General features: G+C 45.6%; 1 protein-coding gene across 18 annotated transcripts in view; it reads left to right on the top strand.

Annotated features, from left to right (window-relative positions):
- Positions 1–25,362, top strand: part of scrib (scribble planar cell polarity protein) — a 52,513-nt gene extending 27,151 nt beyond the window's left edge. For 2 of the 18 annotated variants that reach the window (XM_076080607.1, XM_076080610.1), the window contains 28 exons: positions 2,336–2,425; positions 2,510–2,587; positions 2,684–3,001; positions 4,010–4,090; positions 5,649–5,897; positions 6,302–6,412; positions 6,498–6,674; positions 6,763–6,879; positions 7,215–7,403; positions 7,509–7,628; positions 8,545–8,601; positions 9,207–9,263; positions 10,183–10,263; positions 14,409–14,477; positions 14,621–14,674; positions 15,148–15,204; positions 15,493–15,615; positions 16,296–16,406; positions 16,777–16,827; positions 17,992–18,151; positions 18,256–18,538; positions 18,613–18,684; positions 18,775–18,957; positions 20,192–20,331; positions 20,608–20,645; positions 21,154–21,228; positions 22,653–22,707; positions 23,617–25,362. In XM_076080607.1, the coding sequence (XP_075936722.1) occupies positions 2,336–2,425; positions 2,510–2,587; positions 2,684–3,001; positions 4,010–4,090; positions 5,649–5,897; positions 6,302–6,412; positions 6,498–6,674; positions 6,763–6,879; positions 7,215–7,403; positions 7,509–7,628; positions 8,545–8,601; positions 9,207–9,263; positions 10,183–10,263; positions 14,409–14,477; positions 14,621–14,674; positions 15,148–15,204; positions 15,493–15,615; positions 16,296–16,406; positions 16,777–16,827; positions 17,992–18,151; positions 18,256–18,538; positions 18,613–18,684; positions 18,775–18,957; positions 20,192–20,331; positions 20,608–20,645; positions 21,154–21,228; positions 22,653–22,707; positions 23,617–23,753 (3,333 nt within the window). In that variant the 3' untranslated portion in view covers positions 23,754–25,362. The other 16 variants (XM_076080621.1, XM_076080622.1, XM_076080613.1 and 13 more) reach the window with 16 other exon arrangements.
- Positions 25,363–25,717: the final 355 nt, after the last annotated feature.

Genomic DNA, 25,717 nt, shown 5'->3' with positions numbered 1-25,717 from the left:
ACACATTGTGGGAGTAACGGATGCTTAAAGACAAACAGAGTGGGAGTGAGTGGGACGGTACATGTGGAGGGGGTATTTGTTCAGGTATTGAGTTCAAATATCAACAATCTTTCTTTAGAGTCCCTGACCCATTTAATACTATTCAATAATGCACTTTGTCCTCTTTTTAACTGACTCCAAGCCAGTGAGGTTAGCATTGGCTAACTATCTGCTGCACACACGCTAACTGATTCTTTGCGAATAAGGAATCATTATGTGACAATCGTACAACATGCAGCTCCCACATTTTGAAGACTAAAAATTATGAAATTAATCCGACCTCGCCTACTTACGCTACCGTGAGAGGTAACTCCATTTCTCTTTTGTTGATGCAGGAAAGGGTTAAGCTTAAAAACCCTGCATGTTGATTCTCTTATGTCCTCCAGGAAAGCCTGTTAGTTACACAGAATTATTTCATCTTTGAGTTTTGTTTGGCCATCCGCTGAATAAACGGAGCTGAGTAAATATCACGTACAGAACTCTGAGTAACAGCAGAGTCTGCAATGACTCACGACTTCATCTCACGATCCATCTCACTGCATATGATGTAGAATCACAATGAACAGCAGCTCCCTTCATGGCATAGACATCTCGATAAAGAGATATTTTGCATAATCTGTAGGCAACTGGACATGATTTTGGTTATCTGAAGTGTTGTGGGTTCAGTTTGTAGTCAGAGTAGTATTGACCAATCACGATTGAGCGGGCCTTGGTTGCATGCAGGTTAACAGTCCGTGTGGAGAGCGAAAGAGTCGTCTGACGGGTTATTTTTTATTGGTTAATGAATAAACCGTCACCCGAGTTTAAATTGGCTTTTTGTGATGTCAAATAATCCGGTCGTAGAAGTCGTCCCTCAACTCAAACTCCATTCTTGCGTCTCAAGTTGCTAATCAAATTTTAAACGATGACCAACCAACGAAAGAGGAAGTCCTGGCCCGGATCAAAACCCCCGAAATATTGGCCGAAAAATTTGTACTTTGTCGGAAACCCTGACTTTCCCAAGTAATTATTAGTCCCCTGGATGCCCACAGTGGCAGTACCCCAAACAGCTCAAACGTTGACAGTATGAATCCCCGTCCAGCATCAGGTTCTGCCACACTGCGTCTCTGCCTCTCTACCTTTCCTCTGCTTCTGCTGCTTCGCTCCTTTTCCTCCCCTGTCCACGCTGTGTTGCCCTGGAATGAATGGGCCGCTTCACCAGCTTCCTCCAGGTGCTTTTGTTTGGTACACCGCCGGTAACTCCACTGCCAACCGGAGGACGAGCTCCAGGCTGATGAAGACGGATGGGAGTTTACTTCCTTGTAGTCTAATTTTCATACTGTAAACAAAGGAAAAAATCGACAGATTAGCAATGCAAAAATTAAGTCATGTGCAAACAATCATTTTTATTGCATGCTTTTGTTTATAATGTTGTATATGAATACTCTCTTATGCTGTTTAGTCTTGGTGAAGAAAATCTGTACTGAAACTTGAAATTTTAAGTAATTTAGTAGCATGAACATTGAATCTGCCGGTTAAGTATTTGTGAACTCAAAGATATTTGTATCCATGTCTGATTTGTTTGCTTAATGTCGTCTCATTACAACAAATGCTGGGGCATCAACACATCCAGGACACAGCACACACTCTTCATCTGTCACTCTTGACATCTCCCTGTTTCCTTTCACCTGTCCCTCATTTGTCTGCCTTCCTCCCCCTTTTTGCATGGCTTGCAAGTACACAGAATACACACAGTCTGTTACGCCTTACTTAGTGTTTACCTCACATTTTTTAAAGTCCCTCATACCGTACGTACACAAGACACATTGTATGTTTTCAGTAAGGGCCTAGCTCATTTAGTGCAACTGAAGAGGGCTTTAGAAGGTGTGTTTGTTCACTTTATGTCTGAAGTCAACTGTCAGTTAAGTGGTTACTGGTAGATTAACAATATGTTGCAATAAAACACAAAACCTACCAACTTAAAATGTCTTTTAAAGCTAAATTCAAGCCACAAATCATCCAACTTCCACTTAAAACTGACATTAGGCTCCGGACACGTAAAAGTGTCTCTCCATCCATCATGTTGGCATGTTGACAGGATGTGAGAAGATTGACACCACCTTCTGGCAGAAGGAGGGAGGTCACCCATAATTTATATATCATAATGCTTAAGATGTGAAAATCTACGTTTATAACCTTAAATTATTTATAAAAGTAGCACCATTGTGGGCTCGCCTCCCTGAATCTGTCCGGAGCTGAGTGGTGTCTGGAGCGTTTCACTAGTAGTTGTGCTGACTCCGCCCTCCTCAACTTGCAGCACAACCTGACCATCGTGCGACAAACTGGCGGCCTGGGAATCAGCATTGCTGGAGGGAAAGGATCCACACCTTACAAGGGGGATGATGAGGTAAGATGTGTACTTTGAGTCTTGATACGTTGGACAAATCAGAAGGCACAGATTATACTCATTTCTTTTTGTTTGTGTGTTCAGGGAATCTTCATCTCCAGAGTATCTGAAGAGGGTCCTGCAGCCAGAGCAGGTGTTAAAGTGGGAGACAAACTCCTAGAGGTAAAGCATTTTCTTAACTTGAGCAACATATTCCTCTGTTTTATTGTAAGAGATGTGAATTACAAGTCAGTCACTCTCTCGGTCTGTCTGTCTCAGGTGAATGGAGTGGACCTCCACGAAGCAGAACACCACACAGCGGTCGAAGCTCTTCGTAGCTCCGGTGCCACGGTCTCCATGTCGGTGCTACGGGAGCGAATGGTGGAGCCAGAGAACGCGATCACGACCACGCCGCTGAGGCCGGAGGACGACTACTTCCCGCGGGAGAGACGGAGCAGCGGCATCGCCTTCAACATGGAGCCGGCTCCCAGCGGGCCTCTCCAGCGGTTCTCCACCTGCCTGATCCGAAACGACAAGGGGCTGGGATTCAGCATCGCCGGGGGCAAAGGCTCCACGGCCTTCCGCACAACAGACACGGTGAGTCTGCTGTGCCCCCACCAAACACAGACAAAGGTTTTGTAAGGACGATGAAGAACATCTCCGAGTGAAGTGTGTAGTCGATTGAGATCCTAAGTTTCAGTTAAAAGAGAAGGATGATCGTGAGGGATGATCTAAAGATAAAATCTACCATGCAGTCATTAATAATAGGTTTAAAGTTGGGAAGTGAGGTCACTGTAGTGCAGTAACGTCTCAGTCACAGAGATCTGTCTTTTAACATCGTCTATTCTAGCCGCAGCGTTTACATCATCTCCAGGGAGACGGAGATATGAATAGCCAGCCCTGACACCTGATAGGTCCGCTCTAACTGGACGGGGCGAGGTGTATATTTGGGGCGAAGTGCAATTGTGCGTTGGAACTCGTGCAGCTCAACAAGCCCACAAAGAGGAAAGGACTCATAAACGTATGATTTAGGCGACTCTGACTGTAAGGCTTTTGAACGTGGATGCAGTGACTCGCTTGATCTGGTGCAGTAGCTCCTGCATGTGTTTGCACATTTTGTTTAATGCAGAAAAAGAGTTGTTATTAGTTCAAATTGTGTAGAAATGTATGTCTCAGGGGTCATGATTTGTGCTGTAGAGTCCTAATGTGTCCTAATGAAAGACGATGCTGTTAATCAGCTGTAATGTATGTGTGGGTTTCTTTATGTGGCTGCTAATATCTCAGAATCCCTTTACTCATTACCTCTGGCACACTTTATATAGGTAGTTGTGTTTGTGGCTCAGATCCACACTGTGAGATGTCACACAGTGACGGAGGAACTCAGCGTGTAGACATTGCAGCCTGTTGCACCAGACCCTTTTAAAACCGACCCTGTCTAATATGATACACAGACCAGAGAGGTTTGTGGAATAATTACAGATACAGAATAATAGCAACGTCTCTTTTATATGTAGTACTTAACAAACAGAAAGTGCACAGTAACTGTGAGTAATTCATCCACACATGTACAAAAGAGTTGACAATGTTTCTTGTTTTTCTTTTTAGGGAATCTACATCTCTCGGATTGCAGAAGGAGGAGCAGCGCACAGAGAAGGCACGCTGCATGTAGGCGACAGGGTGATGTCTGTGAGTACGACTCCTCAACACAACGAGGCTTCCTTTACTATGTTTACGTCCATGTTGGAATGGGAACCCTTTTCCTCCTTTAGCCTTGATTACTAGGAGTGGAACATTAACTCCTCAGAATACTAATACAGTTCGCCTACTAACTCTAACTTTAAAGCACTACTTGGTCTGCATCCGAGGAGAGACTCTGGGTTAAACAGTGCAGCATTTAGGTTACATGTGTTGCATGACCTCTCCATGCTCTTTAGTTTTCCGTGCTGATCACACTCCGAGCTTGGCTTTCTTAATTTTTTCTGTCAGCATATCAGTTAATCTTGAGTTGCATGTTTTGTATCATGCACACACACGTCACACAGTTTTAATGTAAACCGATAATTGATTTTGATTCGTCCTGAGGTTCCTCCACTAGTGTGCCAAATGTGAAAGTTCTCCTAATCTGTTTCTGTATCGACGTCCTCCTCGCTGTGAGTCCCAGAGAAGCTTCTTGAATCCTCTTTGCTTTCTTTCGGGGGTCTCTCTCCTTTTCCCCTCTGGCAGTTTTTCACCTCTCTTTCTTCTTTTGTGGATTTGTAGGTTGCCTCTGTTTCTCTCTTAATCACTCTCTCTCCATCTGCATGCTCACTAATGTATTAAGTGCGTCTCCTTGCCTGCTTGGTGGTGTTGGGGTGGAGTGGGCTGAGCCTGTATGTGGCAGCATATCAGCCGATGGTAAGAGCGGGTACTGTCGGGTCAGCGCTGACCTCTGCTTGTCACTTTTGACCAGAGTACCGGTAAAGACTGTGCATGCCTGAAAGCTCCCCCTTAATCTAAAAACCAAGGTTAGCAGAACTAATGATTCAATAATTCTTTGACAAAGCTGTCTGCTTGCCTTTTTTGACTTGAAACTACACATGTTCACTTGTGTTTTAAGTAGACAAAGGCAAGGAGGAGTGGGAAGTGTTTAACCGATTACATTAAAAGTAGAGATGCACCGATTGATCGGCCACAAATCAAAGCTGATCCGCCACGACTGGTGACCAGCCGATCAGTGTTATATTTAGTTGTAAGTTATTCCCATGCATGCTAACGCAGTGAGCCGCTCTTCTGCCAATTATGGTTAAAATCGTCACATCAGACTTTAAAGAAATCGGAATCGGAAGGACATTGCAATCAGTGCGTCTTAAAATAAACGAGAGCAGCATCAGCTGACTTCAGGAAACCTTTTGGGGAAACATAGCGTAGCTTGATATTAGCTTTTCTTCCTCAGGGAAGTTCTGCCAGCAGCAGCCTGCTGTCCCCCGTCCCCCCCGCTCCCTCTTCTCTCTGCCTGCTCCTGTTGCTCTGTACTGGTGTTGGCTTCTTATTCACATAACAGTACTCACAAACTTTCATTGATTTAGTGTGTTAGATGTTGAATAGATCATTTTGAGTAATCCGGTGTAGAATCTGGTGTAAGGAGACATGACCGTGGGATGCAGTTGTTTTTTTAAAATGTTCATCATGTTGATGGCACACCGTCGTTGTCGCGAGCGTCTTGGTGGGCTGACACCCTCCGTGGTTGGTTTTACTGTCGATCCAGATCAATGGTGTAGACATGACAGAGGCCAGGCATGACCAGGCAGTAGCGCTCCTTACCGGCACCTCCCCCACCATCTCCCTCCTGGTGGAGCGAGACCCCAATGCACCAGGGGGCTCTCCGGGTCAATCCCGGGCACGAGCCCACTCCCCTCCACCCCCAGAGCCCTCAGATTCACCAGACCAGGAGGAGGACGGCCTCAACATGCAAGGGAACAACCTGACCCGGATGGAGGACGAGTATCCCATCGAGGTGAGAGCTCTGAGGCACCACTTTAGTACTTAAATGTGTTCGATAGCTTTTAATCATATTAGGCTGTAGAAGCCTCACCGATGCGTCCAGCCTTAATGTTTGTTTATTTGGCCCCTGCCTTATTCTTAATGCTGGCCAGTTCCAGAGAAGATGGTTCATGGTATGAAGGCTTGGTCCAATTTACATAATGGTGTACTTTAGAGTGTAGCATTTCCAGTTTTTAATAATGCAAAGATATAGCTGTTTACCTGATAGAGGCGTATGCCTGTAGAGATACAGTACCTGCATACAGTAGGTTGGTTTGTGTTTATTAGACATATAGATGTAGACATGACTGTAACCTGAGGTTTCCACTTTTTCAAAATCTCTTGCTACAACACATCTTCCACCTCTAACCCTAACAGGAAGTAACCCTGCTGAAGTCAGGTGGCCCTCTAGGCCTGAGCATCGTGGGAGGCAGTGATCACGCCAGTCACCCGTTCGGCATCAATGAACCAGGAGTGTTTATCTCAAAGGTAGGACTTTTCAAATTTTGCGTTTTTTTTTCATGTCCTAAAATATGCGTTGTGTTTAACTTCCCACCCTTGTCGTCATCATCAGGTGATTCCTCACGGTCTGGCATGTGAAAGTGGACTGCGTGTCGGGGACCGGATTTTAGAAGTGAACGCCATCGACCTGCGTCACGCCACGCACCAGGAGGCGGTGCGAGCGCTGCTGGCCAACAAGCAGGAGATCCGTATGTTGGTGCGGAGGGACCCTTCACCGCCTGGGATGCAGGTGAGGCCATCAACTCAAAAGAAGATACATAAACTAACGTAAGCGTAACTGCGGCAAACGCTGATGAGCTGTGTATACGTCATTGCAGGAAATTGTGATCCAGAAGCAGCCAGGGGAGAAGCTTGGCATCAGTATTCGTGGAGGAGCCAAGGGTCATGCAGGAAACCCCTTTGACGCCACAGATGAGGGCATCTTCATCTCCAAGGTTCTGAAATTATATACAATGTATGCATGCATGTAGGTAATGCTTTGCAGTTCAATATTTCTTAAGGCTTTTTCACCACTTTTGAAGCAAATGGTGTCTTCCCTTTAGCTTTAGATACTGGTTGGATACAAACAGTCTCTGTCTTGACTGCTCTGCAGAACAACAAAACAATGCAAATTGCTACTGAGCAAAAAGTGGTATTAAGTTTGACAAATTAAAGAAAAAGTTTTAAGAGGATATTGTAATATATGTGCCTGAATTACAATTATATTTATAGGTTATCACAGGCGTTATTAGCATTCAACGTACTCATACTTTGGTTGATATTTAAACAGGTGAGTTCGAGCGGTGCAGCAGCGAGAGACAGCCGACTGCAGGTCGGCATGCGCATCCTGGAGGTGAACAACCACAGCCTGCTGGGGATGACGCACACAGAGGCGGTGCGAGTGCTTCGAGCTGTGGGAGACTCTCTGGTCATGCTGATGTGTGACGGCTTCGACCCACAAAAGGTGGCTGCCGTGGAGGTGAGACACCAGGAACAGGTTCATTTGGACAACATTGCCAACAGTGTTGATGATGTTTAATGTTGCCCAATTTTTAAATGACACTTTTTTTTGGTGCATTTCCAGGCGTCTCCCGGCATCATTGCCAACCCATTCGCTTCCGGCATCGTCCGTAAGAACAGTATGGAAAGCATCTCTTCTATAGACCGAGACCTGAGCCCAGAGGAGATGGAAATCATGCAGAAGGTACAAAACAGATTATGCACTGTTTTTACACTCATCATGTATCTTCACTGATGTATATCTTAATTACCAAGGTAAACATTTAAAGCAGTTAAAGCTAGAGTAGGTAACATTGGATAAAACAGCGAGAGTAAGCTAGATTTTGAATGTGTCCAACTGAAAAAAATCCAACCCGGTGTTGCCAAATCTTTTTAAATGAAAGTAGCTAGCAGCACTAGCCCAGAAAGTTGCCAAGTCAGCAACACTGACAGCCCGTCCAGTCAGACCTCCCTCCAAAGCCACTCCCCCAAAATTGTTATTATGAAAGTGAACAATGAATATGGCTTTTGTCGTGTTTCTAAATTCCATTACCCACCCTAGCTTAAAGGTCGGGTTATTGCAGTCTCTGTGCATTTAGCACTCATGCACTCTTTAGCCCAGACAAATCCCCAAAAGCACCGAGTAAAGGGATGTGACTCCAGGAAACACTCCATTCATCCACATACCAGGAATCAGTTTGTCAGTTTTGTGACGACAGCGGTCAAGTCAACACGTGAATCAGCTGTTTGTTTTAGCGATTCTGTCACACCGACTCTCTGCCGTCAGTACAGTTTGCAGGGGAAGTTTTTAACGACAGTAGAGTTTGACTCGCTCCAACCCTGCTCACCACACATGCCCATCTTTTCACCACAGCACCCAGGAATCGCCAACACAGTAGTTTATTTTGTCCAGATGAGCTTTTGGGAGACTGCCCGTACTAAAGGAATGTGGGGGCTTGTTGTTAGTTCCTCTGCACACTTTGATCAGTCCAGAGAATCCAGAGCGCACACAGTCACAAAATAATTTACACGGAAAGTGCATTGTTTTAAATCACTCCTCCGCTAAGATTCACCGGATGTTAATTGGGTTTGTAAAGATATTAAATGTCGCTCTTCTCCAGGAGTCTGAGATGGTGAGAGAGACGTCGCAGTGGGAGCGAGAAGAGATGGAGAAAGTGGTACGTGAAAGTGAAAATCTAAGACTGCTTTGGGAGGGCTGGAGGTAAAATTGTATCAGATCAGCAGATAGACGGCAATACAGCGAAGCAAGGGAATGACATTTATGCAGAACTGCACAGTACTGTAGGGTGGAGCTATAAGAGGCAGAAGCTCAGGTTTGTCTATCGGGTGAATGAAGCTTCTCCTCTGCACCCTGCGTGTGTGTGTGTGTGTGTATTGTGTTTGACAGAACTATTCCTGCAATGTCCCACCTTGCATGCTTTTTTTCTGCTCCCATAGCTAATGAATAGAGTACTTTTTAATGTGTGCGGATTCTATCCTTTCTTTCTCTTCTGTTTTTCTCTCTCTCATCTTTCCTTTTGCTTTTGGTGTGTTTGGCCTGATGAATAAAAAATACAAAAATCATCCAATCATTCCATCTCCATACCACTTCTCCACTGTTGTGTTTCTCCTCTTCACTCCCTGCATCACTGCGTTCCTCTTCTGTAAATCCTCCATCTTCTCATTTCACCGCTCATCGCATCACCGTGTGGCTGTGCGTGGTTGGGTCTCCTCCCTCCTCTACTCTCTTCCTCCTCTTCCTCCCCTTCCTCTCTTGGTGAAGGAGCGTATGCGCTTGGAGCGCGAGGAGGCAACTCGCCTGCTAGAAGAGGAGACTGAGGTGAGACACTCCTCGTCGGCAGGTCTGCAGACGATCTTCCTGGAAGTCTGTGCAAAAAAACAGCACAGCCTCCACGGGATTTCACCACGTTGTTCATCCCTTTCAGGGAAAATACTCTTTTTCTTTGGTCTTCTTATATTTAATTACGTGTGGCACACAACGTCACACACACAGCATGCACGTTACGCACACGTTAGTTATGACGTACTTTAACTGAACTCTTGCAGTAGCCATTATGTCGCTTGAGAAATAGGCAAATGCCAAGCTCACTGACAACGAGAGAAACTGAATTGAAATGACTTGTAGTGGTTGTGAAATCAGATTATAAAGGTCGTATCTAAGCCTCGTATTTTAATTGTTGCAATAGCGATAAAGAGCAATAAACACGTTCTTCACTAGCGAGTCTCTCCACCCCGGACCCCTGATGGGTTTGCATGCCTGTGGTTGTGATTATCACTAAAATGTACATGTACACAAATACAGACGTATACATGTTTCTAAAAAAAGACTAAATTAATTGACTCACTGTTTTTGGTGCACTACTACAGCAGGATGTTGTATGAGGGATTCCAGTGCAACAGTTAATGTTCTTCATAGTTTTGGAGAACAATTAAAGTCTGGCACAGAAGAACGAGCTAAGCCAGGGTTTGGCTAAACCTACCATAGTTGCTAGTAGCATCTTGTCTTTTTATATAATATCACCAGACTCGTCCTTAAATATAACAACACATTATATGTTGGGCAATTTATCCAGTTCACATTTATAATATAAAAGTGTAGGTCCTTTACTTCACAGGAATGGTTCTCTACAGTAGTCTCCTCCAGTAAAACTAATTCACTTTGACTAGATTCTTGCTCGTTGTGTAATAACCATCAGCCCAGTCCACCACTCACCTCTGTTCTGTTTGTTTCTGTTTAGAACCTTGGAACTGGACCTCTAAAACTTGACTATAAGACCCTGGCGGCTCTGCCCACCACCAGCCTGCAGAAGCTCAACAGGGTGAGTCTACCTCTATGTTCTTGAGTCTCCGGGTAGAACTTCCCCAGGTTTTTACACAAACGGTCGTGAATCCTTTTCAACATGTTTGAAAAAGAGTGTGACGCTCTCGAGCTGTACATTGCTTGCATTTCTGTGCAGGCTATGATGGAAATGGCCTTCATAGCTCAGAATAGACCTCTTCGTGGAATCTCCTTGGTTTTTTGGGTCACGGGAAATTCTTGAGTGACCCGAGCCGACCAGTTGCCCCTCCAGGAGCAGGAATGTTAACCTCCCTCCATGAGCAAAACCCCCAAGTCACTAACCGTGGCTCCAAGGCCAAACCCATGCAACATGTCACTTCCGACTGATGTCATCGTGCCCTGCACCAAAGAACAAGAGCGGATGTGATCGACCCGGGTTGAAGAAATAACACGAAGATCAAGGACTGATCGAGAAGTCTGGAAAAAGAAAGTGAAGACCAGAAAACTAAAACGGAGGAATAAAAGAGTGTGTGGAGAAGGACTTGAAATGAAGCGTGGGCGAACGGCAGGCGCTGTCCTGGTTGATAGAGAGTGGGAGTGTGGGAAATAGGTGGCAAGATGGGGGGTGGGGGGCAGGGGACAGCTGCCTGCTATCAACCGGCCTATCCTCTGTGATATTTTAAACCTGCATCTGGCTCTGAATTGGATGGAGTCTCGTGGGTGGGTGGGGGTGTCAGACAGGGAGGGAGGCTGTCGTCTAAGAGGAACCGACAAGTGTTTCAGTCGGAGCTCCCAAAGTCCTCTGAGGAGTAAGTCTGAGAGGAACTACAGCGAGTGTCCTGTTCCCATCCTACAGTGAGTATGGAGAGCCGACTTGTTTTAGGTTCTTCATTTTTCTGTTTTCATTTCCTTCTCTTTCACTTTATTGTGATCCAGCTGTGTGTCTGTGTTAGGCCTCAAAGAGAAGAGTTCTTTGAAACATGATCACCAAAATGATTAGATTACCTTTGAACTATACCAAAGAAGTAATTATTGTTCCTTTTTATAAACTTGGGTCACATAACTGTATCATGACTCTCCTTGTGGATCTCTGTCTTGTTTAGATAGTCCAGTGTAACTTGAAGAACATGTCACACAGTAAGCAGCTGTTACTGGTCGGTGCGTTGGAGCTGGATCTGCTGCTCCAGCTCACGTGTTCCTGCTCAAACTGTCTCACAGTGACTCCTTAATACTTCCAGCAAGTTGGAACCAAAGTTTTTCCCGGTGTGTTTTACTGATAGTGACAAGTTAATTCTGCTTTTTACGTGAGTGAGGTGTCCGGCATGATGTGCTGGAAATGAGAGAGTTGAGAGTAAATTGTGGTAAACGTACAATTGCTTTGAAAGGAACTTCTGGTTTGATTTATTTATGTACTTTTTAACTTAAACGTGTATTCGTTTAAGATCACAAGGCACCTTTTTATTTTATGGAGGCAGACTCCAGTACACAAATCCACCCCAAAAAACAAATAACATCCAGAAGGAAAGAGAAACAAAACAGAAACAGTGTTTCTACAGGATCACATAGTCACAGAGGAGACTGATACCTATTTAGACCCAGAACCGGTCCCAGGGAGACACCCCGTCCCCCTGAGCTTTGGTTTGGTTTATTGACAACATTGTAATATACTCATAATATACAACATATTGTTCTATCTCTGGCAGGAACGATTGAGTCCTGGACTTATTTTCCATCATTGTCCTTGATGTTTACAATCCAAGCACTTCTACACTAGAGAGAGAAACTGATTCAGTTACTGGTTCCCAGCTCAGCGTGTCGGCCCGCCGGCAGACCAGCAGCCTCGCTCTCCAAACCAAACCCCAGCTGTCCCTCACAGACTGTGTCAGAGCCAAAAGGGCACTCGCTCACATTCCATCCCACTGACCCTCATCACACCACAGATTCTGACAGTCAGCATGTAGGGAGCCACATTGCTGCCTCACAATGCTTGTTGTATTCTTAGTCCGGCTATTTAGATTAGCACCGCGTACGTCAAGGTCACACTGAATTAATGCCACATCTATCTGGGCTGACTTGAGGTTTTTTCGGAGGCATTTCTTTGGTGTTGGGTTTGTAAAAACTCTTCTTTGTTTCTTTACGTGGGTTGCGTATTATCTCCCCTCCTACAGTGACTGTACTCGTCCTCTATGTTCAGTACAGTAGCAGTTGAAGGTGTGCTGGAGCTGGAATGTCTCGCCGATCTGATAATACGGTTATTTAAGGCAGCGGCCAAGAGTCTGGACTGCAGTGACGTGTCCAGTGGCATACAGCAGCAGCTAACAAGTGTTGAATGATGGGTAACTGAGAAATGTGTCTTTAAGGCTCCAGGAAAGATTTAGGGATGTGAGTAACTGCTTTTAGCAGCCAGAGGCTTGTGTGTGTGTGTCAAGTGTCTATTTATAGAAGCTCATCATAGCACACCGAGGAATCACTCTTCTCATCTGGTGTCAGGTTCTATTTGTTTGTAATGTGTTCGGAGCTAGAGCTGCAACGAGCCATTGAAGCTGTTGTAGCGCCTGCTGTTAATTTCAAACAAATCGACAAGGACGTTTATTAGAGCAAACATATTAACATATGCCAATTCAGTGGTGATGCACAAGTGTTTTAATATCCCACCAGACCAGTTATGAGAGCCAATCAGCAGTGACCAGTTGTAAAAAGTTGTAAGCAAAGCTTATTTTGCAGATAAAACAAAAGCCAATCATTAATACACAAACTGTCTGTTTTAATATTATATATTATAGAGAAGTGAGCGCACCAGATATGTGTTACATTACACAGGTTTTCCCTCCAAATAAAGCCTATTTTAACTTGTGATGAAAGTCAATATTTCAATATATCTCACTGTAGAGATGTCACGGTGTACCCTGATGTCAGCAATTACTTTATTTATAACAATGTTATCATAACTGATTGAAATAATGGCCAAACATATGAAAATAGAAGAATTATCTTTCAATCTCTTTCTCTCTACTCTGTTTTTAAAGTGTTCATCTTTATTCTTTTAAACTCCACTAGTGATGATTCAGTTTGTGTGAGTGGAACCTTTCCTGTCAGTTCTTATTCTTTACTGTATCTGTGCTGCCTCTTTCCTTTGCTCCTGTCCAGTTGTCTACCTCTGAAAGTCTGACTGCTCACATGGAGGCCCCCCTGCAGGCCCAGTACGGAGCCCCTTTAGAGCCTCTGGGCTTCGGCTTAATCCACCCCGCGAACCCCCTCGACCACACGGACCCCGAGTCCTGCCCCGGTCTGAACACGGAGCACGATTACCTTCATGACCCCCAGTTCTCCCCAAATGGGACCTCCACTGCCGACAGTGCTGGCTCATCAACAACCCTTAATTCATTTGCACCTGAAGAAGAGGAAATCCTGGTGGACTCTCAGCCCATCTGCTTCAAAGAGAACCCGTTCTTGGTGGCCAATCGCAGAGGAAAGGGTCGTCCGGCCGGACAGCAGGTCCTGTCGGGGCCCCCGGTGGGCTACGGGAAGCAAGGCCAGCTGCAGCCCTGGTTGTTCAACAAGGCAAGCCGCCTGCTGAGTGTGGTTTGGAGGCAGCATGGTGTGTTACCGCACAGTTTGTTGTTTGGCTCACCTGTGTCCCTTCAAAAGGATCATTTGCATCAAGGCTGTGTGGAAGTTTTAACCTAAAACGGTTCATTTTAACCCGAAGAAGCACCTTTCACTCTTTAGGGGGGTTAGTGTATAACAAGTATGCATCAACAGAATCTGCAACAATGTTGTGAACCAATTCATTATTTTCAACCCTTTGCCAAACCCTTTCAGGCTTTGTGTGTGTCCACGTCGTGTTTTAATCCCAGTGCAACAATCAGCTGAACTGCTGCATGTTTTTGCTGTGAGCACCTCGTGAGGTATTTTGGCACGTAGTCGGTACATATTCAGGACCGACTGGAATGTCTGTCCCAACAGCTGCGAGGGAGGTCATAGGCCATGAAGGAACGCGGCCTGCAAACGCAGGTTCACCAGCAACAGCTTTGTCGTTGGTTGAATTTACTGCAGGATCACTTCTCCACAGGACTAACCAGTCGATGCTTGTTTTGCTTTGTCTTTACTACGTTGTTTTGTCGGTGCACAGAGTGAAAGTCGGAGCAGTTGTTAAGTGTGTTTTTGGTGTTTGATCTTTTCCAGGCACCTTCTGATTTCACCAGGACTGAGAGCCCGATCAGAGAAGCACCGTACTCTCCCACGATCCAACCGGTGAGCAGCCTCAACACCCGTCGCTCCTCTGCCGTCCTCCTTCCATCTTTTTACTTTGTTTTCTCCTTTTCCATCAGTCATTCCTGCTGCTATAGAAGAGCTATTTTACAGTTGACCCTTTTGACTTTTCCTCCCACCCATAGCCCAGCAACCACTCTTCCAACAGCTCCCTGTATGCAGGCAGGGAGACCCGCTTCGTAAGTGGGTCTGCTGGCCCTCTCTGCTCTGGCCTGAATTGTTTCTTGTAATTGTTTCCATCTGTTATTAAAACATAACTAGCGCAGCGACCGCGTCTGCTGCGGTCCTACCAGTCTGAAAAGCATGTGGCTGCTTCTCCAGGGCCAGCTGACTACTGATGCTTTGCCTCATGCAGACTGGAAGAAATGGATTGTTTTAATGTCGCTACTGACCAGCTGTGGCTTCAGACTCTCAACGGAGAAAATAAAAGGTTCTATTTTTCATGAGCAAAGTCACCAGTGTAGAACTAATTCTATAATTCAGGTAAACGCTGGTGCTGTTGCATTGTTTGATTGTGTCTTTATATGGCCTGGCATCCTCCAATAGTCAACATTCAGTGACCGTATGCACTGTTGGTTTGAAGTGAAAGTAGATGGCGCTAAATCAAGCATTTCATTGTCATCGTCTTATTTCATTATTTTTTTATTTGCAGGCAAACCTTCATTACACCTCCACTCCTACTGCCAACACTGACCACATTTCTTCATCAGTGAGTAGCAAATCAGGAAATCACAGCTTAGAGTCATTACACTGGTTTACCAATTTGTTTGCCAATATACTCCCTTTAGTACAGATTCGTTATAGGTTTCCTTTGTTTAAGTTGTGTTTTGTATTTCTCTGCACTTCATATCCTTCATTCACCACATTCATTTTGAGTTGCCATTCATCCTCAAGTTTGGTGTGTCTGAATACAAATAATTTTCCTTATCCTAACCACATTTGTGAATTACCAAAGTTGTTGGTCTCTTCCATGAAGTATCATTTGTTTTCTCTCCAGACTCGACCGGGTGCCATCCAGCCAGTCGGGCGCGTGCGGCAGAGTACCTCCCCCGCCACGCCGGACAGCCACAGTCCTAACCCCTTCCAGCATGGCCCCTCCCCCTTCGACTCCCAGACCTCTGTAAGACCCCTCACCACCACCACATAGTGCTGTCTTCTGTCCACTCTCAGCTCTGTGCCGCCAAAACTCTGACTGCACAGCCCTAAAACTCTGCGTCTCATAGCAGAGACACAGATATTTGCGGCACGAGAATGATTTTTTGTTTGTAAGAGGCTAGAACCAAAGAAAAGGAAGACTCATCGTCTGTGCAGGTGCTGCAGTCTGTGCCCTCCAGACCTCCTACACCTGCAGACGGAGCTTCCGGCTCAACTCTGAGCTCCTGAATCAGATCAATTCTCATAATTACAGCTTTCTGAAATGCTCCACTTATTTCTTCCTTTCGGCAAGCAGCGTAGTTGGATCGGTAAATAAAAAGAAGACATGATTCCATCTCACGTCTTCCTGTTTGTGTCACAAAGGTGCTCATACAGAAAAGTATTCATGGCTTTTGAGCTCTCCGAGCCCTCCTGTTTGTCTTTCTCTGGCATACTCCCCCTTCTCTCTCACATGAAACCAGCCGCCATGCTCTTCACCTGTTCTCCACGGTCTTCTTCAACTTTGCTGTTTTTTTTTCATAGTCTACACTTTCCTCCATGTCTCTGTCTGTCCGTCCTTTCCCACTTCCTCTTCTCCCCCTTGGTTCCTTTACCATATGAACCTACCTCCATGCCCTCCCAAACCCCCCCCCCCCCCCCTTGCAGCCTCGCGCCCCCTCCCCCACCTCGCCCGACGAGTTCCCCATGAATGTCAAGCAGGCATACAAGGCATTTGCCGCCGTGCCTCGCTCACTGGCAGTGCTGGAGCCGCCGCAGGTAGGCCGTGCTGCCCGGACTCACATCAGGTCACAACTACAAAAGCATGCTGTGCTGATTGGTTGGTCTCCCCCCCCTCGTCCCTCCTGACTGGAGCAGGCTGTCCTATGAGGAGCCTGCGCCGTGTCGGGGGGGCCTGTGACGTGCTGTGACATGTGGAATGCGATCATCGTGGGTTTTTGTACTCCAGTGCCATCATCTGTCATGCTGGTGTTGAGTCTTCATCCGTGTGTGGCTCGTGTACTAATATCCAGTCCCACTTCTTTATATATATATTATGTCCCCGCTGCTAATCCGTCTGCCTGCTCTGTCTCTCCGTCTTTGTCCTCCGTCTGACTTTACTTTACTAACATCCTGCTGTGCCCAACAGGACCTGTATGGTGTGAGGAACAATTTTCACCCAAAGCAACCGTCTCCAGAGGTGAGTGAACAAATTGACCCAAAAATATTAAAAGCACAGCTGTCTGTTTTACCGTAATGGACAGAATATACATGATATTTTACAGTAAAAAGTGGAGGTAGTATTATATTTAAGGACTAGATGTGTGTGTTTAAAACGGGGCACGATCACACATGAGTATGAGGCAATATTGGTGCTGAATGTGGAGCTAACCACACACACTTCTTTGTTTACGTTTTAAAGTCTACTCCAAAGGTTTTTAGGAAGCCATTTCAACCTGCAGGACTTTCTGACAGCTTGTGTAAAATGTTTTGCTGGAGGAAATAAATTCAGTGAAAAAGAGTTTAAAGAGCCTGATGTCATGAAGAAGAGATCCAGACACAGTTTAAGGAGAAGAGTCCTCATCCATGAAGCATCTTCTATCTCTGTATCTCCGGAAAACTAGTCTGACATTATTTTATATCTTCAGAAAGTCTTTTTCCCAAAATGGAGGTCGGAAAAGAAGCCGTCTTATAATTGGGTCAATACATTATTTCATGTCAGCATTAGGTCTAGATGTGCTCTAAGCTCACTGTAGTTACATACCGAGTCATCGTAGTCTGTCTGGTGACGACCTCTGTGGCCTTTTCAGCCTGAGTTGAACAACGAGGTGTTTGATGATGACGTAGACGGTCAGGAGGAGGCTGGTAAGGGTCTGGCCAGCAGGGCCCTCCTCTCGCCTGACCGTCGGGAGTACATGAGCCTGGCAGCAGTGCCTCGCCTCTCCAGGCCGTCCTGGGACCTGCAGGTACCCAACCGCCTCCGCCACGTCTACAGCAGCCCCGTTCTCTGTCCGGGTGTGCTTGGCTTGATCGGTGGTGGTGTCTCTGTTCCCGGACACTGGGAGACAGCAGTGACTCCCAGTTAATTGATCTTAAATCAGCTGGTGGTGCTGGGTTCTGTTTTAAATGGATTTGTTGCTTTCTTCTTGGTCTGTGATACTTCTCTCCTCTGGCATCTCTTGTGAAATCCTCTGCTCCTTCGGAAATGGCTCTGCAACAATGCAAATAGCAGTGAAACTTCTTTTATAGCTCATTTTATTCAGCTGTTTTAGTCATTTGTAAATATTGCAGGTGCTTCAGGTGCTATCAATTATAGTGTTCATAGTTTTGTATTCTGTCCTTGATTTTTCTTGTCACCCTACAGAGTCCTTCTCCTGGTGGTAAGTCCAGCCCAGAGCAGCGCTCCTTCAGGGACAGACAGAAGTACTTTGAGATCGACGTGAAGCAGCAGACGCCAGAGAAACCCAAACCTCGTGTGTCTCTTGTTGGAGAAGATGACCTCAAGAAGATGAGGGAGGAAGAAGGTTTGTTTCCATCGTTTCTCCTCGAGCATCTCTTTGCCAATAGCTACCCGGCAAACCTGCCATTGACGTTTTACACCCCTGTGTGTGCGTTCATCTCGTCTCAGAGAGGAAGTTTGAGCAGCGGGCGCGGGAGTACCTGCTGGATGAGGACGAGGATGATGATGAAGAGGACCTGGCTAAGCAGGTGGCGCAGATGAAGGCAACCGGCAAAGTGTTGCTGGATGGAGTGGAGTACAACGTGGAGCCAGTAAACAGCCCGTCGCAGCACTGCGCCACGCCGCCGAGCTACAATGCCACGCCGCCGAGCTACAATGCCACGCCGCCGAGCTACAATGCCACGCCGCCGAGCTACAACGCCACGCCGCCGAGCTACTGCGGCAGCTCGGGGTGAGAAATCACAAAACATTAATGCTTTAGACATTTTCTTTATTTCTTCAGCTAATATCAGTTTTTGTATGCAGGCCTTCGTCTGTTGACGGTAAGGGAGAGTCTCAGAGGAATTCACTGGAGGACAGGCCCAACTCCATGACCGGGTAATTCCATTTGTACGCAGCATCTTTGAATGTCCCATCGCTGTTGTTTTTGTCACTGTAGTCATCACTGCCACTTGTGTGTCTCGTCAGTCTGATCCCGGCGTACTCCGCAGACTCGGCGGCTCCCATCCGCACGGCCAAAGCAGAGCGCCGACACCAGGAGAGGCTCCGCATGCAGAGCCCCGAGCTGTCTGTGGCCCCCGACAAGGACCTGTCCCCCGCTGAGAAACGAGCTCTGGAGGCTGAGAAGAGAGCCATGTGGAGGGCAGCACGGTAAATACAACGGCTGATGGGGTCTTTTTTTAAGCTTTTACTTCACGTGTCCTTGCTTGTTGATAACTAGAATTCACAGCTTTATTACACCATAGTGGGTTTACGCATTCCCGCTGTGCATTCACTTGGAAATAGCGGGAGTCAGAAGCGGGAAGGTTTGTTTTCTTTTAGCTGCACATGACTGTTCATGTGAGACAAACCTTTACTGCCACGATGGAAGAAACGCGTACAGAAATAACACTTAAATAAATGTAAATACCAAGCGCCACGCTCACATACATGGTATGTTAATGAGTGAATATAAGTTCAGTTTGTTCTGTGTGTGGTTAGTCTGCCTCCTCCTACTTTTGTCATGTCCTGTAAATATGTTATTCTGTGTCAGTGTTTTACCTTCCATTCTTTGGTTTTCTTCTCTTCTCTGTCCGTATGCCTTTCTATCCTTCCTCTCCTCCTCCTCCTCACATTCCTCCTTCATCCTGGTGCACTTGTCGTCCTGTCCCCTCCTCCTGTGCGTCACCCTCTCCCTGGCTTCGCGGGGCCCAGGCCCTGTGGCCTAGAGGAGGATGTTAGGCAGTATGAGCAGGACCTGGCTAAGAGGCTCTACCGGGCCAGAGTGAGGGCGTCTCAGGCCGAGCCCCCCACCTCTTCCTCCTCCTCCTCCTCCTCTGCAGCAGCCTCCCAGCTCAGGTCTGCCACCAGGGCCAGACGCACGGCATCGTGGGGGTGTGCTGGGGTGCTTTGGCGTTGGGTGTATTTTGCTAGAGTCCGGGTTTCGGAAAGGTCTGAGCAAGCACTCGCAGCAACACTGCCAGTGCTTCCGCTGCCTTTCCAGTGCCGTCTTGCTTCTGCACGTCTTTGCTTCCTCTGGTTCCCTCTCTCTATTCTCTGCAGCACTCTTTTCATTTGTGCCTTGCTGTTCTCTTGATTTTCATACTATTATTTGTTCTAACACACATCCCGCAGTAAGTTTGCAAGCTATCTGTAAATTGAGGGTAAGCCTACCAGCAGTGGGCCGTCCTTTTCCTGGAATGCCTCCCTTCTTTTTGTGCAATTAAATTAAACTGGTTGTTAGTGACAGCAGACCAGGACAAGGAGCACCCAACATTAGTGGTGATCGACACGACACCCACCTCTAGCGGTGTGTGTGTGTGTGTGTGTGTGTGTGTGTGCCTCTGTCTCTGTATTTCTGTATTTTCTACGATCATGTATCTGATGGTGGTTGTTCCTCTTGTAGAATGAAGTCTCTCGAGCAAGATGCACTGAAAGCACAGATGGTCATCGCCAAGTCTCGTGACGGAAAGAAGCGCGGCACAATGGACCAGCTGACGGAGTCGCCGTCGCCCGCCCCCACACCCTCTCCCACGCCTATGGAAGGTAAGAAGCTGAGTCCTGTTCAGATGACAAGCATCTCCTTTACTTAATTGTTTTTACACAGAAAACCACCACCACCCGTTTCTGAATTTCTTAATATAGTACCTTTTAAAGCTTTTAGGTGGGCTCCTGGATATTCCCACAGCTTGACTTAGGCCCAGTTTACTCAGATATTTAAAAAAATAGATATTTTCCTCTCTAGCAAATGTAATCTAAAGCGTGTTGTTTTGTCCCTTCCCTTTGTGTTCTAACTTCACACTTCCTGTTTCCCTCTGACAGAGCTCAGTCCTCGAGGAGTAACCTCTCCGGGACGGCTGGTGAGTGCTGAACCTTTTTCCTCTTTCTTCATTCCCATTTTGTTTTTGACAGATTTTTGCGACGGGCCTTTGTGTGCGTCAGTGTGGACGCTTCACTGTATCCTTTGACTTAGAGCGCTGCAATCATCAATTATGAGAAGAAAGCTGTAACACTCTCTTTGCAGCTTTTTTTGAGAAAGGCAACAAATAAGCTTGTTGGTTTACAAGCTGGAAACGGGAAAAAAGTAGATTTGTTTCAAAACACATTGGCATTAATCCACCATCTTGCTCATTGTCACTCGAGCCAATCAGGGCTGAAAACACACACAGCTCTCAATCATTTGCCACAGCTGGCTGTTTGAATCACCCATTAGCCTCTCTGCCTCCTACCTCTCCTATTTCTATTTCCTCATCCCTTTCTCTGATTCCTCTCCTGTTTATATTTTACCCCCCCTCCCCCCTCCTGTCATTGTTTTCCTCTTCTACCTCTCCCTCAACCTCTGCTCATTCCCTTTTGCTATCCTTCTAGTCCCTGTCGTCAAAGAAGTTTGACTACCGACAGTTTGCTGCCATTCCTTCTTCCAAACCCGTATACGACATCCAGGTATTATTGGCTGCATGCTGAGTTCCCTCCCTCTCCGCTCTAGTTTCTGTTAATCGAGAGGCATCAGTGTGAAGTCTAGGTTTTGACTCCATGATTGAGCACCTCCTGCTCTGCACTATAGCGATTGGCTCACTAACTCTCACTTTCACAAAGAGGAGAGATTTACTCTACATAAATGACACCAAATCACTCCCTCCTCTCTTCCTGGTCTCCCACTTACCACTCACAAATGTAAGAGCATCGAAACACCCGTCTATCAGCTCACTAACCAATCACAGACATTAACACTCACCAGCTGCAGGGATGCAGACACGTGTTTGATCCCACTAACCAGCATTGTTTCCGGGGGGAAATGGCCACAGACTCTGCATCTCATCCACTCTCACATTCACTTCCATCAGCTGTCTGGTTCCACGCATGGGTCGCATATCAGGCAGAGGAGTCACGGGACTCTTGGAGTAGTGCGGGAGTGAGCTAGTCTGGACGTGGTCTTTTATTTTTGGGGGTCAAGTATCTGGTGTTGTGTGTCACCGTCAGTCTGTGCTCCTGAGTGTGGGATCTTGTGTAGTTTGGTTGTTGAGCAGTGACTTCGGTTTGTGCGTATTCTCTCTTTGGTGGCTGTAATTTAATTGATATCGCTGTTTGTGAGTGTTTGCGTAATGTTTCCTGCATATGGACTGACAAAGTAGTATTTAAAGGCTCTGTGTTGATTTCTATAAACATCAGAGGTGTGTGTGTCACGTGACAGCGGAACATATCCCCGTGATCCAAATCTCATCAATGCAAACATTTTAAAAGAATTCATGGGAGAGAAACTACATAAAGACTTGTAGCTTTAAACGAGTATTCATGCATCAAACTATTTCTCTTAATTGCAACTAATAAATCAACATTGTGAGTGTCCTGTAAGATGACATGTAAATAGCTTGCAGGTCGTAGTGCTCCCTTGACCGATCCTAAGTAGAATAAACGGCTAATAATAAGAGGAAAACGTGATGGATGTTGGTTTATTAGAGCATCAACACAAAGACAACTTAACATGCTGCTTGCTTTTCCAATGTGACTCTTGTTGGTGCTGTTCTGTCTCTCTGTGGATGTGCCTACGCAACAAACCCCGGAACCGAGGACCTAAGATAACCTCCCTGTCCTTTAACATGCTAATCCCTCCTGGGGAGTAGTCCAGTAGAGGCACGCTGGCTTTTGTGTCTCTGACAGATTGGGAGCTTCAGCGCTGTCTGCTAAACCGGCAGTGAGCGGCTGGCACACACACACACACACACACACACACACTCTCTCTCTCTCTCTCTCTCTCTCTCTCTCTCTCTCTCTCTCTCTCTCTCTCTCGTGGTGATGGCTTCCCCTGGGACAGAGGTTACTGTGCCCCACCCCCACTCAGTTACTCACTGGCTCTTCTTCTCTTCCAGACCCCAGAAGCAGGTGATGGCCTGCAGTTCATCGATGACGGCTCCAGCAACCCAGGTGAGAACTGGAGCTGTGCGGTACTTCAAATAGTTCTAAAAACGGGCTTTGAGAAAGGGACGAGTGAGAAAACTGTGTGGACAATAAGTAACTCATTCATTACCTCAATTTGTTCTACCCCCTTTGATTCAGGTGACTACCTGGGATAAGCAGCTCCTATTGGTAGGATCCTGTGTGCATGTGTGTGATTGTGCATTTATTCTCTAACCTGCTAGCTGTGTGGCATAACTGGGTTCAGGTGTTCAGATGGGCTTCACCTGCTGCTGCTGTATGAAGCAGCAACTAATGTTGGGACATATTTGCTTTCTAAAGTAGTGATGTCACACTAACCATGAACCCGACTGTGCATGAGTTTGTTTTCAGTGTTAACTGAAACTAGTGATTATGTATCGATCAGTCAGTCAGTTTACATGAACCCAGGTCAGTGGGACATGGGTTCCTGTAAAACTGAGAATAATTGCAGCAGCTTTAACACGTCACTGCAGGGTGAACACAAGTATAATTATATATTGACTAAATAGAATGGGACCCCAATTATTTTGATCAATTACACCTGTGGAAGGTAAACTTTTCCTTGCAGTGCAAATAAGTCAGTGGTAGAAAGTGATTTATTTCTACTTCTAGGGGATAGTTTGTTACTTTAGGTTTTACTCTGACTTTGACTAGAACTATCTTAAACTGTAGTTGTCTGGTTTAAACATGCCGTCACTGATTATTCCTGTTTTCTGCTCAAATCTTTTGCTCGTTTCCTGCTGCTGTGAACGTGGGGCTTCTCTCGCAGGTTTAAGGGATCCGTCCAGTTGCCTTCATCTTTCTTCCTCTCCACAGCGACCCATGTGGAGTGACTTTTATGTAAACAGTGGATAGACAGCAGCAGCTTGACTTAAATGTTTTGTTGTTGTTGTTTAGTGCCCGCTGCCAGCCCCGAGGTCGAGGCGCCCAGCCCGCCGCCTGCCACCTCAGCCCTGGAGGAGATGGCTCTGTACAGCAACAAGCGCAAACTGAGGCAGGGCCGCCGCAGCCTGGAGACGGCCGTGCCCACGTAACACCTCCCACCGAGAGGAGAAAGCCGAAGACACACATTTAGATACGCTGCGGACCACAGGAGGAGCAGTCACTAAACACTACACAGTGTCAGTAGAGCGAGGTTTATTCTCCCATATATAACCACTGCAGAGACTACGGCGCTGATAGTCACCACACACTCACTTATATCCTGCGTGCCAGTCTGTGGATGAGAGCTAGTGTGGTTAGCTAGGATTGCTACTTAAAGATCTCTTTTTAGTTGTTGTACACAAGTTTATCAAGTAGAAGCTGAGCTATTTTTTAAAGGAGGTGACTGAAGTTTTTAGTTTATTTTTCGCACCTCCAATGATTTTGCTGTTAAAAAAAGAACCACATACTGGAAGAGAAAAGAAATGGGTCATAGCTATACTAACTTCTTGAATGATATTTTTAGGCTTTCAGTGAAAAGAGGTCAGGGGTTTGTGTAAATATTAATGAGGAGGGAACATCCTGCTACCTTCACAGTCACAAAATGTGGAGCTTTAAAAAAAAAAAAAAAAAAAAAGTACATATCTTTTTTTGCACTGCGTATATCTTAAATAATTTATTGTTTTATTCAAATTGAAGTCCTATTTTAACCCCTCCGGTCCTTTTGGGCACGACTGATGCTAATCTGAATTTACCTTTAAACTAATGAATATCACTTTATGTGCACACTCACAACAGACGTGTTTAAAGAGAAGCATATCTACAAACTAGATTGCTTGGACAAAGTATCTTTGTTGGAGAATGTGTACGCTGGAGGCTGCAGCATAGAAACGGATCACAATATCAAAGTTTGGAAACACATTTTTAGTAATATTTTATAATTGACGGTACTCACCCTGCCATGTTAAGGGTATTATTAATGTGAATCATTCTATCCTTGAATTATCTGGAGGTGATCCAGAGTGACGTGAAGGTAGCAGATGTTTTATTTAAATCTGACACTGAAAAAATCATTTATTATTGTGTGAATATTGTACAAATACTGAAAGGAAAGCAAACTTTGGGTTTGAAACTGAGCCAGTCTTGAACCGAGACCAAGCGAGTGTCTGGACTGCTGACTCATCCGTTTGGACCGGCTTAGTATTGGGATGCTCTCTGCGTGTATATTGGTTTGTTAATGGGAGAGGCTGAACCAATGAGAAATCCCTCTCAAGACATTCTCATTCAATTCATTGCTTAACATACTGTCGGTTTATGTATTTGGGTATTTTCACAGAATCACAGGATAGTAGCATTTGTGTTAATTTAATGTAGGGTCTTCTAATGATAGCTTTCCATGTTCTCACTGACTGAAATTCAGTTTGTTTGATTACATTCACAATGGCTGATATCTCCTTTTTTTTAAACTTACAGTAGGTAAATCTTTTTCCAGATGGGTTTCACTACATTATTCATGCAGTGTTTAAGTTTTTGTGTTTATTCTTTCGTCTCGAGTTCTCTTTGGGGGAATTTACTTGCAAATAGGTCTGAGGGAAAGGGTCAGAAGTCCTAGGGTTAAGGGGTAGAGCTCATACAAGACTGTAACTAGTGAATTTGTACAACCAAAGAAGTCTATTTTGTGGTTCAGGAATAATAAATTTTACTTTTCATTTAAGAAGCTGATTTATTGGGTATTGTCTTTTGTGCTTGACTAATCCACAATGAACAGATCACATGAACACTGTAGTTCACTCAGCTAACAGGGAGAATATGAGGAAGTCTTCTCTGTCCAGACGAGTTCCTCTGCACCGGAGTAAAGGACAGCGCCCGAGTATTCCTCTGTAGAAACGGAAGAATCAAAAAGGTTTCATTTTCTTTGCCAACGATTGTTGATGCATCTCTACTATTTTCCTGGCAATAGCAGAAGTGATTGGTGAGTTGACGTGACCAAACTATGGCTGCCACCTCTCACTCGATTAGTCATTTTTCTTGCTGAATAACTTCTTTGCGAGAAACTTCGGAGCACATCTCTAATAAA

This window comes from Anarhichas minor, unplaced genomic scaffold, assembly GCF_050575085.1.
Source record: "Anarhichas minor isolate MPS153535 unplaced genomic scaffold, ASM5057508v1 ptg000074l, whole genome shotgun sequence".
Taxonomy (NCBI): domain Eukaryota; kingdom Metazoa; phylum Chordata; class Actinopteri; order Perciformes; family Anarhichadidae; genus Anarhichas; species Anarhichas minor.
The sequence above is the reverse complement of the archived record's forward strand: the minus strand, read 5'-3'. Positions and strand labels throughout refer to the sequence as shown.